At 53.2% G+C, this 15224-nt stretch overlaps 1 protein-coding gene across 3 annotated transcripts in view; it reads right to left on the bottom strand.

The window, feature by feature from the left end:
* SHISAL1 (shisa like 1) overlaps nt 1-15224 on the bottom strand; it is a 100776-nt gene that overhangs the window by 31104 nt on the left and 54448 nt on the right. Inside the window, exons 4-5 of one of the 3 annotated variants that reach the window (XM_064283394.1) lie at nt 14698-15015; nt 10397-11590 (exon numbers count right to left, since the gene is read on the bottom strand). In XM_064283394.1, coding sequence (XP_064139464.1) covers nt 11590; nt 14698-15015 — 319 coding nt within the window. In that variant the 3' untranslated portion in view covers nt 10397-11589. The other 2 variants (XM_064283393.1, XM_064283392.1) reach the window with 2 other exon arrangements.

Raw genomic sequence — 15224 nt, 5'->3', positions numbered from 1 at the left:
CCAGCCTCTGTTTCCTGGTCGCCTCTGCTTTCTTTACTCCAGGGAGGACCAGGAGCTGGAGAGGGCCCAGGAATCTCCTTCCCAGAGCCACCTAGCTCCTAGTTCCAGCACCCATGGCCTGAGCCCTGTCTCTGCATGTCCCCTGGACACATCGCGTCCTGCTTTCATGGCCATGTAAGAAGCACGTTTGCTTCTCACAGGTCAGACCACTGCAAGGGTGAGACCATCTGAGGTGGTAAATTTGCCAGCATTTGAACTGGTAGGTACAGTAATATGGGGCCCTCGTGGCACAGTGGTTAAGTGTTTGGCTGCTAACTAAAAGGTCAGCAGTTTGAATCCATCAGCTGCTCCTTGGAAACCCTATGGGGCAGCTCTACTCTGTCCTACAGGGTTGCTGTGAGTCCGAATTGACTCAGACGGCAACAGGCACAGTGGTGTGCTGGGAGACTTTAATAACCGGCTCTCTGCTGGGGCTGGAGGTGAAGCCGTGACCTGTAGCGTTTGCTGCCCATGTCCACGGTGTGAATACTTCCAGTGCGATGTAACTGAAGGCAGAGCTGGGAAGTGATGCACAGTTGTCGTCGTTAGCGGCTAGGGGGTCACCTCTGGCTCGCGGCAACCTCACGTATAACAGAATGAATCCTTGCTTGGTCCTGTGCCATCTTTACGATTGTTGGTCTGTTAGAGTCCGTCGTTGTGGCCATTGTGTTGGTCCATCTCACTGAGGGCTTACCTTGTGGTCACTGACTCTCTACGTTACCAAATATGACTTCCTTTAGTGACTGGTCTTTCCTGACAACATGTCCAAAGTAATCTCATTGAAGTCTTGCCATCCTTGCTTCTAAGGAGCATTCTGGTTGTATTTCTTCTAAGACTTATTTGTTCCTTCTTCTGGCGGTCCACAGTAGATTCAACATTCGTCACCAACAGCGCAACTCGAATGCAGTAGCCAACGTTACATAGATTTACACGATCGGTGTAAATAATCTCAAGCGTACAGATGATAATAAATGTAGTAAAATAATTAGTAAATGGTGAGTTTTGAGTATTTATTACCTTTGCGTGTAATATGCTAGAAGCCCTGATGGCGCAGTGGCTAAAGAGCTTGGCTGCTAACCGCAAGGACGGCAGTTCGAACCTACCAGGCCCTACATAGAAGAAAGATGTGACAGTCTGCTTCTGTAAAGATTACATACAGCCTTGGAAACCCTATGGGAGTGCTCTACTCTGTCCTGTAGGGTTGCTATGAGTCAGAATCGACTCAATAGCAGTGTTTTTTTTTTTTTTTTTGGTGTGCAATATAACTTATTTAATTGTAAGTTTATTTAACACTTAATAATGGCTGTGTTTAACAACTGGCTTCCAAAATTCCCCAAAACAAGACTATCGGCTTTTGTGGGCCAGTGGGAGTCGGCTCCAGTATGTCTTGGCTTTGTTTATGGACTCGTTTTAATGTGTACTAGGGAAAATATAACTCTTAAATCAAGGATCTTACTGCTTAGAGCCAAGTCTGAGCTGTTTTTAAAAGAGTGACTTGATTTAAAGTCAATTAAAAATGTATGAAGTAAATAGTCCGAGGGAGGTATGCTGACAGGGAGAACGCCAAGGAACTCAAGTTTGGGAAACAAAAGTCACTTTGTGGAAATGGCTTCAATTACCATCTGTCTCGGGGGCACAGTAAACAGGCAACTCACAGGAGAGGAAATATGATTAATTAACACATGTAAGAAAAGGTGTTTAGCCTCCATGTCAGTCAAAGAAATGCCAAATGTATATAACGGGGTGCCCCTCAGCTGGAGGGATGCTAAGAAGCCAGGGCTCCCAAAGGCTGTTGTTGACAGGGCTGCTCCTGGGTTCAGCCCTTTGAGGAAAGAGGCTGCCATTGGTGTAAAGAGCCATAAAAGTATCACTCCCCATATTTAGTAATTTTCCTGCCTGGAATCTCTCCAGAGGAAATAACTCAAAAAAGAGACAAGACGCAAATGCACTCAGGTGTTTGTGGCAGTCTCCTACTTTCTGGACCATGTTATCCCCCCTATAATGTCATTGCAAAACAAACAAGGCTTTCTAAAGTCCTCACCGTAGGGGAATAGTTAAATTACTGCTGTACGTAGGATTTGAACTAGTGGGTAGGTGTTAAAGTATTTAGAAATATTTCTAAAATATTTAGAAATATTTAGAAAGTTGAAATATTTAGAAAGTAAAGCCACAGGATAATAGCTAATTTAATGCTAAGGGAATAAAATTAGGATGCAAAATTACATGCTTGTTGTTATTAGGAAAAGTGAAAGCAAAGGCAAGAGAAAGCAGAAAAACGGGATTTTGTGGGGCCTGCCTTTTCCTCTCTAGGTTTTAATCTTGAAAGGGTAATAAGAATAAAAAATAAATAAATAAATAATAACCACAACAATAACAATGAGCACTTACTGAAGTACCTTCTAATCCATTCAATAACTCTGAGAGGTAAGTGTACTTGAAGCCGTTTTGATGGTGGGGAAACTGAGGCTCAGAGAAGTTACATAGTTTGCCCAGGGTTCCAGCCTGTCTTGGTTGCCAGGGGCTGCTGCCGAGTGCCCACATGCTGCAGGGGAGGCTGCACTGGGCTGGGCACCAGGGGGTTGGCAGGGGCAGGGGGAGAACATACCCACGGCCTTCCTGAGTAACTGCGCCAGGCCCTCTCGTGTGACCATGTACCTCTCACCACCAGACTCTCTCATGTGACCATGTACCTCTCACCACCACCAGGCCCTCTCGTGTGCTATGTACCTCTCACCACCATCAGGTCCTCTCGTGCGACCATGTACCTCATCACCAACCATGTACCTCTCACCACCAGGCCCTCTCGTGTGCTATGTACCTCTCACCACCAGGCCCTCTCGTGTGACCATGTACCTCTCACCACCAGGCTCTCTCATGTGACCATGTACCTCTCACCACCACCAGGCCCTCTCGTGTGACCATGTACCTCTCACCACCACCAGGCCCTCTTGTGTGACCATGTACCTCACCACCACCAGGCCCTCTCATGTAACCATGTACCTCTCACCACCAGGCCCTCTCGTGTGCTATGTACCTCTCACCACCACCAAGCTCTCTCATGTGACCATGTACCACCACCAGGCCCTCTCGTGTGACCATGTACCTCTCACCACCACCAGGCCCTCTCGTGTGCTATGTACCTCTCACCACCACCAGGCCCTCTCATGTGACCATGTACCTCTCACCACCACCAGGCCCTCTCATGTGACCATGTACCTCTCACCACCACCAGGCCTTCTCGTGTGCTATGTACCTCTCACCACCACCAGGCCCTCTTTCGTGACCATGTACCTCACCACCACCAGGCCCTCTCGTGTGACCATGTACCTCACCACCACCGGGCCCTCTCGTGTGACCTTATACCTCTCACTACCACCATTTTTGAGGAGTGCTGGTGGCACAATGGCTAAGCATTTGGCTGCTAACCTAAAGGTCAAGGTTCAAACCCAGTCAGAAGTGCCTCGGGCAAAAGAACTGGTGATCTCCTTCCGTAAAGATCACAGCCTAGAGAACCCGATGGGGCCGTTCTGCTCTGTTATATGGGGTTGCTATGAGTCAGAATCGACTTGATGGCACCTAACAACAACATCACCATTGTCAGGTGAGGCACCAAGATCAGACAGGTCTAGCAACTCCTAGGAGAACATACAGAAGGTGAGGCTTCTGCTCCTGGACCTTTTTTTCACCTTGGCCTCCCCTCACCCCCATGGCAGGCCCTGGTTGAGGAGAGGTGGTAATGAACTCCTGGGTTTTCACCAACACTGTGTGAAGGATGAACACAAGAACTGGTGAAGAAGGGGGTCTGAGCAAAGACCGGCTGGGGCAGGAGGACACCAGCTGGGAAGGACAGGCCCCGAGTTTCCTGATGCAGCGGATCCCCGACGATTTGCAGCCCCAGTCCCCTCAGGACGTAAGCCGTCTTCTGAATCCCAGTCACGGAAGCCTCCTTGGTGCTTGGGCTTATGCCAAGGAAGAAGATATTTGGTCTTCCCTCTTTTTGGTCTCCTAATTTTCTGGAATTTCTCGCCCTTGGCTGGCGTCCTCCCTGCAGAAACCACACACCGAGGACTCTGGCTGCAGAGCCGGGAAGAAAGCGATGCCTGAGCTTGACTGGAGGAAGGTTCTGGGTCTGAGGGAGGCTCCAGGGTCGGAGGGTGGTTCCTGGGTTGTCAGAGGGAGGTCCCCAGGTCAGAGGGAGGTTTGGGGCTGCGTGAACACTGGTGACACTACAGGGGAGGAGAAAGAGGGATAGCTAGCTAGGGAGGCGATGAATAAATTCTGCCAAGAGCTGAAGGGTGGTGTTCGAGGCAGGGCAGTGAGAGGTGGTGGGCCCTGGAAGTCAGCTCAGGTGCCTGGATTCCCCCTTAGGCTACCAGAAGTCAGCAAACCTCACAGACAATTCAGGGTCAGCTTCAGAAAGAAGCACATCAGGGGCAGGTCAGCGGCTGGGCGAGGCTCAGAACCTGACTGATTCGATTCCAAATGATGACATCAAGTGACCCTTCGGCGCCTGGGTTTGTGTGCAGATACCAGCCCCTCCCTTGCTGGCCAGCCCCTCCCCTGCCAGGGGGAAAAAAAAAGGAGACCAGTAATTCACAATGTCCCTGTGGGCTCCCTCTGTCCACCAGGCCCCCGTGTACACGGACCACCTTTGTGGAGAGACCGTCCTGCTCAGTCCTCAGTACTCAAGGCGGGGTCCCAGACCAGCAGCTCCTGCCAGCATCTCCCAGGAGCTTGCTATAAGTGCAGAATCCCAGGCCCCCCAGCCCCTGTGTGCCAGAATCTGCAAGTCTGCCCTGGGAGCTGAATGCCACGGAGCTGGGAATGACAACCAACCCCTCCGCAGGCCAAGTCAGGGGATGTGGGGCCTGAGCAACCACGCCCTTCCCCTCCTCCAGGCCTCAGAGCCGGTCCAGGCTCACAGCCCACCACTTGACCCCCCTTCCTGCTGCTCTTTGATTAGAAGCTGTTTGTCCGGAGGAGGAACTCGGCCCACAGACACAGCACCCAGCCCAGTGCCCCGTGGGTTCTCCACCATGGAAGCACAGGGCCCCGGCTCCCCAGGAAGAGAGCTGCGTGCAAAGGCTGGAATGGGGGTGAGGCAGGACTGGGGCCCAGGGTGTGAGGCAAGGATGAGGAGGGAAAGCGCTGTGAAGCAGGCAGGGCTGGGGGCGGCTGGCTCAGGGTCAGACGTGGGCCTGGGAGACCTTGGATCCGTGGGACCCTGGCTCAAGCCCTTGGACTCACTGTATGGTCTTGGGCAAGCCACGTATCATCACTGGGTCTAATCTGCTCACCTGTAAAAAGGGAGGATAAACCCAGTGGAGCTGAATTCCCAGGGTGGGAGTTAGAGAATCCATGAAAATAATTGATGGGTCTAAAAAGAAAGTTGCTAAGAATTTTCATTTTACTTGGGTTCACAATAAACACCCATGGAACAAGCAGTCAAGAAATCAACACATTGCATTGGGCAAATCTGCTGCAAAGGACCTCTTGAAAGTGTTGAAAAGCAAAGATGCCACCTGGAAGACTAAGGTGCACCTGACCCAAGGCATGGTGTTTTCAATCACCTCGTGTGCATTCGAAAGATGGACAACGAGTAAGGAAAACCGAAGAACTGATGCCTTTGAATTATGGTGTTGCCAAAGAATATTGAATATACCATAGACCGCCAGAAGAAGGGACAAATCTGTTTTGGAAGTATAGCCAAAACGCTCCTTAGAAGCAAGGATGACGAGACTATGTCTCAGATACTTAGGACATGTTATTAAGAGGGACCAGTCCCTGGAGAAGGACATCATGCTTGGTAAGGTAGAGGGTCAGTGAAAAAGAGGAAGACCCTCAGTGAGATGGACTGACACAGTGGCTGCAACAGTGGGCTCAAGCATAGCAACGACTGTGAGATGGCGCAGGGCCAGGCAGTGTTTCATTCTGTTGTCCACAGGGTCGCTATGAGTCGAAACCAACTCGACAACACCTAACAACAAAAAGTCATCACTAACCACTCTTCCCAGTGCTTTTCTGGCTCTCTGTGCATTTTAGAGGGAGGTTTTAAAGAGGGCGGTGTGGGGTGAGGAGGGCTTGGGGGCAAGCCTCCCTGAGGGCGTCCCTGGGAACAACGCTGTGGGGCGGACCACAGGGAGGGAGGCCGAGGCAACGGGCTGGTGTCCTTGTCCTCACAGTTGCCCTGTGAAGGCAGGCCTGTGGTTGTCCTGTTTTACAGGCGAGGAAACCAAGGCTCTGACGGCAGACTCAGGATCAGGCGGGTGGTAAGTAGTGGAGCTGGGATTCAAAGCCACAGGACCCGCAATAGCAACGACAAGAACAGCAATCACGGCTGTGATGACAGCAGCAGCAGCAAGGACGACAACCACCACCCTCGGAGACAACCTCAGCAGCGGCGGGGCAACACCACAGGTGCAGGAGCACCCACGCTGAGCCGAGCCCCACTACGTGACCCCCAGTGGCCCTCAAGCCCGGAGTCCCACAGCCAGGACAGCCATGTGGCTCCAAGCTGGCCAGAGAGCACCTGCCCCACGCCTGCTGAGTCCTCCTGTGGGCCACGCACGGACCTTGGCAAACCACAGCACAGTCAACAGACGAGAGGTGCCATTTGTCCCTGGGTGGTGCCAGCAGTGAACTCAGATGCGCTTGGCTACTCACCAAAAGGTTGGCGGTTTGAGTCCACCCAGAGGCACCTCGGAAGGAAGGCTTGGCAACCTCCTTCTGAAAAATCAGCCATTGAAACCCCTATGGAGCACAGTTCTACTCCAACACACATGGGGTCTCCATGAGTCGAGTTGACGTGATGGCAACTGGCAGTGGTCATTTATCAGAAGGTGGAAAGTACTGGACACAGAAAAACAGGCTGCGAGGATGGGGGCGGCAGGGAAAGCAGGATCGACCTGGGCCTGGCTGGCGGCCATGCTTGAGTGAATGACTGAGTGAGTGAGTGAAGGAAGGCCCGGCAAGCGCTCAACTGCCTCATGGCCTGTGTCCTGCCCACTGTGAGTTGAGTGTGCCCAGGGTGCATGGTGGGTCAAGGGGGCTGGGAAGTTCCCCACCTTGGGGGAAAGGAGAGTGTCGGGTGTGCAGGGGAGAAGCTGTCCCTAAAGATGGGTAGTGTGTCACTTTGGCACCCACTGGGGCACATGGGTGAGTATCTCGCCCTCGGCCCTGTCCCTACCAGGGAAGGGGGCACCAGCAGAGACAGAGCCCAATCATTCCAGCAAGAAGCTTTGCAGCTTGAATTCATTAGATATTAAAGAAGGGGAAAAAGCCCAGCTTCCCTGTGAAATTAAATGAAGGCAGCTGCGTGGGCCTCAGCCTATCCCTCTTGCATCCCCCAGTGGGTTCCTACCTCAGTTGCCATGAGACCCCACGGCTGGGCCCTCAGTGAGCCACCTGCATGGTGATGTGATTTGGCGCCTGACTCCCGGCCGGCGGGAAATTGCATTTCCCGTGATGCAGATTGATGGAGTGTGTCCCTGGCGACCACGGAGGCGGGGGACTGCGCAGGAGGTGCCGTGCCACCGGGGCCTCCAATATTGCTTCTTAAGTGGCAGCTCGGGTGCTCAGGCACCCACCGGCCTGGGTATTTCTGACAGGGAGGGGGTACTCCGTCTTCCTCTTGGGCGGGGCCTCTTTCCTGCAGGGGTCTTCGAGCCCCCCAGCAGAGATGTCACTGGCTCAGGGTCACACAGCCCTGGATGGAGTCCTGCCTCAGTCTCCCCTTTGCTGAGTAACCTGGACAAGCCAGTGAGCTCAGAGCCCCCCACTTCCACATCTGCAAAAAGGGGCTCAGAACCCCTACCCTTCAAGACAGATGAGAAATTAAACAAGGTGGCACAGGTCTGACCTGGGTGAGGTGCTGGGTGACTGTCCTTCCTCCTTCGCTGTCATCCCTGGAAGGGCAAAAGCCCCATCACGTCTCCTTACCCATCTGTGACGTGGGCATAAAACCACCAACACTCAGCAAGGGCATCCAATGCCCTGGCGCCAGGCCAAGCCCTTCCTGAAGGGCTTGACGGGAAGAGAAGCCCTTTAGGGGTATTAAAAATCCTCCCTGGTCTCACACATTCGCTTCTACATCCCCTTAAGTGGATGAGTAACACTTTAAAGCACTTTAATACCTATTTGATTGCCAAATGGTGTTTCTTTGTCTGGGGCACCACAGAGACCCTGGGACATGGATGTAGTCGGGTTACGGTCAGAAGCCGCAGCAGCGGCAGTCCAGGGATTGTCCCGTTCAACTCTCTGGATGATGACAACCCTGGTACACACAGGGGGAAAGTGAGGCCCGGGGCGGGGAAATGACTCGGCTTAGGTCACGCAGCGGTTGAGCGACAGGTGGGCCTTGAACCTGAGCCACCTGACTCCAGAGCCCAGACCACCACAAGTGCTGCCTCCCTCCCCATAATGCTGATAGTGGTGATAACCCTAACAACATTCCATTAATAAGACTGACAACAGTCGCTTTATGATCCCACAGATGCAAAGACCAGACGATTGTGCCTGGTACACAGTTGGGGCTCAGTAACGGCTACTTCCTTGTCTTTCCTTTCCCCCATTCTCATTCATCTCTGTTTTGCCCTACATGATCCTGAGTAAACCAATGGTAACTACTGGGGTGGGGGCAGCGCCCGTGGCCTCCTTTGGGTTTTGGAGGGTCTGGGAGCCTCTGCTGTGAGCCCAGCTGGGCTGAGAGGCTGGACCAGCTGTAGCCCCAGCTCACTGCCTTGGCCTCCTCCCCACTCCTTCATCTGCCGCCTCCTGTAGGTTCTCCCAGTGTGGGTTGACTGGGCCAGGGCCCTGCAGCAGCCCTCCACGGTGCCTATAACCCTCCACTGTAGCCGGGCCCTGGGGTCAGGGTGTCTGAGTGCCTGGAGCAGCCCTGACCTCTGGAGGCACAGAGGCCCCTCCTTCCCAGCTCCCCTCTGTCTCCAGCTTGCTGTTGTCCCCTTGCCCTATCCTGCCTCAGGCACCCCTGGAGTTCCCTGACCCACTGCCTATCTCTCACAAAGCCTCCCCAAGGCTGGCTCCTGCTTCCAGAGTCCCCTTCCCGCAATGAGCTCTCAAAATGGCCTTGTGGGGACCCCAAGAGGCGGTAGGAACCTAATGGTGGGGAGCCCCGGCACCAAGCTAATGAGCACATACTCACAACCTTCCTCTTAGTTTCCAAGAGCAGAACTCATGTTTGCTGGGCAGCTCCTGCTCCCCGTGTGAGGGGAAACGGGGTGCCCAGTGCAGAGAATCCTGAAGGAGTTGGGGAGAACTGGGCTCATCCACATAATAAAGATCTGGGATGGGGAGAGGGAGAAAGACAGAAAGGTGGGGCTCAGAAAACAGTTGTGGAGTTGAGTAAAGTGAGAGAACAAGAGATCTGAGAGCAGCTGCCACCTGCAGGGGTCTCCCAAGGGGCACAGTGGGCAGAGAGGCCTTTTAGGTTGTCTGAGGGGCATTAAAAATCCTTCCTGGTCTCACACACTCACCGTGACATTCCCTTAAGTGGCTGAGTAAGGCTCTGAAGAGCCTTAGTGACTATCTGATTGCCAAATGGTATTTTTTTTTTGACTGGGGCACCACACTGGGACTGGGATGTGTGGAGCCTGGAGATGTAGTCGGGTTACAGTCAGAAGCCCAGGCAGCTGCAGTCCAGCAGGAAGGAAGGTCTCAGTGCAGGGTGGGACCCTTGTGAACTGGGTGGTCTCATCTGGGTGGAGATAGGCCTGATGAATGGAGGGGAGTGGGCAATGAGTCAAGACAGGGGGAGATCAACCAAGGACACAAGAAGCAATGAACCAAGGGGTCAATGTGGCAAGCGGTCCCAAGAGGAAGGTGAGACCACATCAGGTTGCAGGAAAAGCAGGGTGTCTGGGCAGGGAGGAATGGGGGAGGCCCCTCCTGCTGGAGAGAGCCTGAGCAAAGGCAGAGTGTCGAGAGAGCCGAGCGGGGACAAGCAGCTGGAAAGGTGGCCAGAGCTGAAGGGCAGGGGCGCCTGGCCTGACTGGGGTTCTGGGAGTCATTGGAGGTGAATGAGCAGAGGAGTAACTCATTGGATCTATGCTCAAGGAGGGTGCAGCTCAGCGAAGCCCGAGGAAGAGCTTACAATTGCTGGCATGTGGGTGTGTGGAGGATCCAGGGTGACAATTTGGAAATCAAACAGCATCAGACTCACAGCTCTTATCCTGGAGAGGCACTGATTACAGTCCGCCCCCTGATCCAGCCGCTTCTCCAGCCACACCTCCTGTGACACTCGATGCTACAGAACCACCAAACTGCTCCCACCACGTGCTTCCAGCCAGTGCCACCACTAGGGTTGGTGTCACCCCCGCCATGAACCTCCATGTACCAGACCATACAGAGTCCTTAGTGATTTATTATTAGTTTGAATCATAGAATAATATGTAATATAGTTGTAAATTGCTTAAATGTATTATTTCTTAGATTATATGAATGCTAACAACAAAATTGTTTTGTAAAATCTCCATTGAATTACAACATTATCGGTAACTAAGCGGGAGGCTTTTCTGATTTTTCTCCTTCAATTACTACTTCATTCTCATAAAAGTTATTGATACAGGTTCATAAATACTAATTACAACAAGATTGTAGCTAAGACACCAGAAAATTTGACAAATCAGTGACTAGAGAAATACCGGCAGCAACAAAAACAACAGCGCCTGCTTACAGCGCGTGCAGACAACACCACGTGATTTGAAGCATCACTGTGACTGGGTAACAATGACAGCTCTGACCAGAGCGCATCAGAAGGTTCAAAAAGGAAATTAGCACAGTTTTAGCCTTGTAGGTATATCGATACATGTCAGCTGGGCTTACGAAAAATCTTTCTGTTGTTATAACTAACTACAGGGATTTTTTAAATAAAAAATAATAAATTTCTGCTGAAACGCTACACATAAATTTTGTAGACAGTCATTTGGGTGTCAACCCCTCTGATTGTCACCTGGTGGGGTCCACATCCCCACGCTTCCCTAGTGATGACACTGGTCCCTGCCTCCAAGCTGGCCTTTGCTGGGGCTGCGCTCTCTGCCCAGGATGCCTCTCCACCCCACCTCCCACTCTGGTCCACGAGGCAGGCTCTTATTTAACCTGGGACCCAGCTTGTGCTTCCCTGGCTGTGCCCCGACTCCTCCCTTTGTGCCCCTCCTGGCCACATCATATCATTACATGGTCGTCTGCATGTGTCTTCCACTCACCTCACTTGTCTCTGTGTCCCCAGCACCAAGCACAGAGCCAGGGTGGGGTGGGACTGCTTGGGAGACTTGTCAAATTGAGCAATGTAAGGAAAGGGAGGATGAGACAGACACAGGTGACCGTGATATCATTTCTGCTGACTTGCATATAAGGCAGGGCGTCGGGAGGACATGGGGGCTCAGGAGACACTCATGTCCCAATCTCCCTCCCCATCACGTGCTGGTTGAGTGACCTTGGGAACGCTACCTCACCTCTCGGTGCTCTGGTTGCTCACGTGTAAAGAGGGATAATAACAGCAACTAGCTCATGGGGTTCCGGTGAGAATTACATGAGTCTAAAAAAAAAAAAAAAAAAATTTTTTTTTTTTTAAGTACAGTGCCTGGAATTCAGTAAGTGGTCAATAGATGTTTCCACTGAGGCACAGAGAGGTAAAAGGATCTTCCTTCCTGCTGGACTGCAGCTGCCTGGGCTTCTGGTCGTAACCCAGTGAGATTCCTGGGCCCCATGTGGCCCAGTCTCGGTAACCCGACTAGATCCCTGGGCCTCATGTGGTCCAGCCTCACTGTGGTGCCCCCGTCAGAGAAACACCATTCGGCAAGCTGGAGTTCAGACTCAGACACAGCCTGGGCAGTGTCTACTTTGCTGCGTTCTCCTCTCATGGGGGAAGACAGTGCCAATACACAGCAGATAATGTCTGAATTCAGCCCAAGTTGACCCTCTGCACCAGACGTCTCCACCACCGAGCCTCTCTCTTGGTGCCAAACACTCACCCTGCTTGTGACAATGGGGACATCCTATGTCACACAGATCCTGAGGCTCTCCCAAGGAGAACCCTAGAATGGCAGAGGAGGGTTCCCCCTGCTCTCTGAGCCCGGCCCCCATCCCTCCCCTTGGCTCCTCGGTTGGGAAAATTGAAGCCCAAGAAGGAAGTCCCACTCTCAATGTCACGTGTCTTGTCAGAGGGCAGAACAGAGCGAGAGACGACAAGAGTGGCAGGCATAGGCTTCTGATGGTGGTTTTTGAATGAACACTTGGCCAGTTACGGGCACACCTTCCTGAGTCAGCGCACAGGAGAATCAGACAGGAGGCAAAAAGCAGCATTTCCCCATTTAGACGGCAGAACTCACGGCTGCAAGCAGCCTCTCCTTCAGACTCTCACAGCCCAGACTTCACACGCAATTTCAGCAGGCCAGGCAAGCACACCCCTCTCCACAGCCCACGTCCCGCCTGACACACAGTAGGCGCGGTGTGGGCCTGTCCCGCCTGACACACAGTAGGCGCGGTGTGGGCCTGCTTACGAAAAGCGATGTGGACAAGGGGGAGGTGGCCGGGACAGGTACAGGGTGAACAGCAAGGAAGAGACTGGAGAGCTCTTCAAACCAGACCCAATGGCTCGGAGGGACGGCAATATGGGCCCACTGCCCCACCCCCAGGGTGCTATCATGGGCCAGCCTGAGGACTGACAACTGAGAAAAGACTGGCTTGGTGCACAGGGAGGTACAAGACACCCCAAATGCTTGAGAGAGACAAAGAGACAGAGACAAGAGAGAATGAGAGAGACAGAGGTGAGAGAGGGGCAAGACGAAAAGACAGAGACACAGAGACAGAGACAGAGGGGGAAAGGGAGAGACAGAGAGAAAGCAAGAGACAGAGACAGAGAGATTGAGAGAGACAGAAAGAGACAGGATAAAGAGAGAGAGAGAGAACCATTACTTATACTGCTGATTCTTAGCTATCGAAAAAACACAGCCACTCATAACGACTTTTCCAGTGGCTCTCAAACTACAGTGCCCACTGACACCATCCTCAAAGATCCTGGGTCAGTGGGGTCTGCCTGAGCCACAGGGATCTTCATTTAGATGAACAGCCCAGATGTCCCTGCTGCGAGGGACCCGCATGTCAGGAAACCCTGCCATCGGTCTGGCCAGTGGATGTTTCCCTGTCTGCGGCTTTGTGCGCATTGGTGCCTCCCTGCCTGGTCTGTGGGAACCCCTAAGGGAGCCCAGGCCTCCCTTCCACCATCACCTCTACAGTATGGGAGCTGGCATAGGCCTGCTCCATGAGCCACTCAGCCAGCATTTGTCACGGCTGAGTCTTCTGCATGACAGATGGGGCAATCACCCAGTCAATAAGCGCACGCTGATTTAAGTGTATCTTATTAATTATTTACATCATTCATTATTGAGAAGGTCACTGTTTAAACGATGGTTAGCTTGGCTGCATCTCTGGCGAGGAAGATGCAAAGGTTAGCTGAGCACCTACTGTGTGCCAGGCATTTAATCAGGCCCTTAGGGCAACCAGTGGGGAGGCATTCTCACCCTTGACGCCTTGGTAGGAAAGGACAGTTAAGGGGGTGAAGTAACTCACCCAAAGTCACAGGCTGGCAAGCTGGCAAGGCAGGGACTTGAGCCAGGCGGCTGCCTACAAAGCTCAGACTCAGACCCAGTGGGATCCCTGCTGTCAACTCCACGTCCCGCAGGCAGTGGGCCCTGCGGGAGAGCTGGAGCCTGGGCTCAGTATCCTCATGTCCTGGGAAGGAGTGTCTGCAGCCCCGCATGCCCATGGCTGCAGCTCAGCCCCACAGCGCATCTCCACCTCACCCCTTCCTCTGGACCTGGGCATCTATACTCAGCCTGGTCCCTGATAGCCCTCTGTCCCTCGGGTGGGTGGCGGGTACCTGTCCTTGGTGCTGGCCAGCCTCACAGAGCTTCCTGCTCCAGCCCCTCCTCTCTCCTTGCAATGCTGGAGGTTGTGCTGCCCAGGGCCTCCTGGGTCAGGTTACACCCCACCCACCAGCCTGGGACTGAGTAGAAATGGGAATGGCAATAGATAAAGCCAGGTCTGGGGTGCCCCTTGGACAGGGTACCAGGGCTCTCCTGGGGCAGCCACCCCCCCAAGGCCATCCCCCCAGCGTCTTTCCCTTCTCCTGAGCCATCACTGAGCATCCTGCCTGGGTCACCCCAAATTTTCCCTATGTGACTCAATGTACATTAAAAAAAAAAAAAAGGTAAGGATCCCATAATATGCTTATTTTTTAGTCTAATGCTAGAAAAAATCTTCTCTCCCACCTCCGACGCACTGATTTATTCGCTTTGATCAGACCATTTGGAAAGCCATCTAATTTCCCTTGGGAGCCAGAAAACTCACAACTCCATTTAATGTTTAAAGACAGTAATTCTCACGGCAGACCCTAAGTGCAATGAACTTGCAAACTTCACTTCTAAGCTCTGACTCCACCTCTCATTCTGACTTCCTGTCCATGCACACGTTGTTTCCGTGGGCAGCTTTCAAATCCTTCTTGGCGAACCGTGAGAGAAACAAATACTCAGGTAATCGGTCAGCCAGCCAGACAGACAGACAGCAGCAGGAAAGGGCCAGCATTTTCCCAGCTTACCAAGACGAGTGGCCCAAAGCGGCCTGGGCCCCAGTGTAACCACTCACCAGGCGGACGAGCTCTGGAAGGTCATCTGTGGCGGGCTGTGGCCATCTCCCCGCAGCGTGTGCACCGCCTGGGGGGCCTGCGGCAGGGGACCCGGGGGAGGCTGGGGCTGCGTGGCCGGCTGGCCTGGCTGAGGGGCCCTGGCGGGGTTCCCCCACCGCCGGGGGTCCTGTTTCATCCAGCGTCCGTGGATACCCCACCGCGCCAGATAAACCTTGCAGATGTCGTAGTTCATGGCCGAGTAATACAACAGATCCAGGACCAGCAGCATCAGCACGAAAAAGCCATAGATCCACACTCCCAACAGGGCGGTGTAATTGCTGGAGAGACACGGAGAGAGAGACTGAGCGTGATGACCGACCTGGCAGGCTGAGTGCATCAAGGCAGTTGATTAGAGCACATGGCACGGGGGGCTGTTTTGGGGGCCCTCCTGGCTCCGTCTTGGCTGCCTTGCCCTCACTCCCACCCTCCACCTCCTCCGCCTGCCTGACCTGCCTCGTTCCAGATCCCTGGAAGCCACCTGCCCTGG

Source organism: Loxodonta africana, chromosome 4 (genome assembly GCF_030014295.1).
Source record: "Loxodonta africana isolate mLoxAfr1 chromosome 4, mLoxAfr1.hap2, whole genome shotgun sequence".
Classification (NCBI taxonomy): Eukaryota; Metazoa; Chordata; class Mammalia; order Proboscidea; family Elephantidae; genus Loxodonta; species Loxodonta africana.
This window is presented reverse-complemented; position numbering and strand designations above follow the sequence as displayed.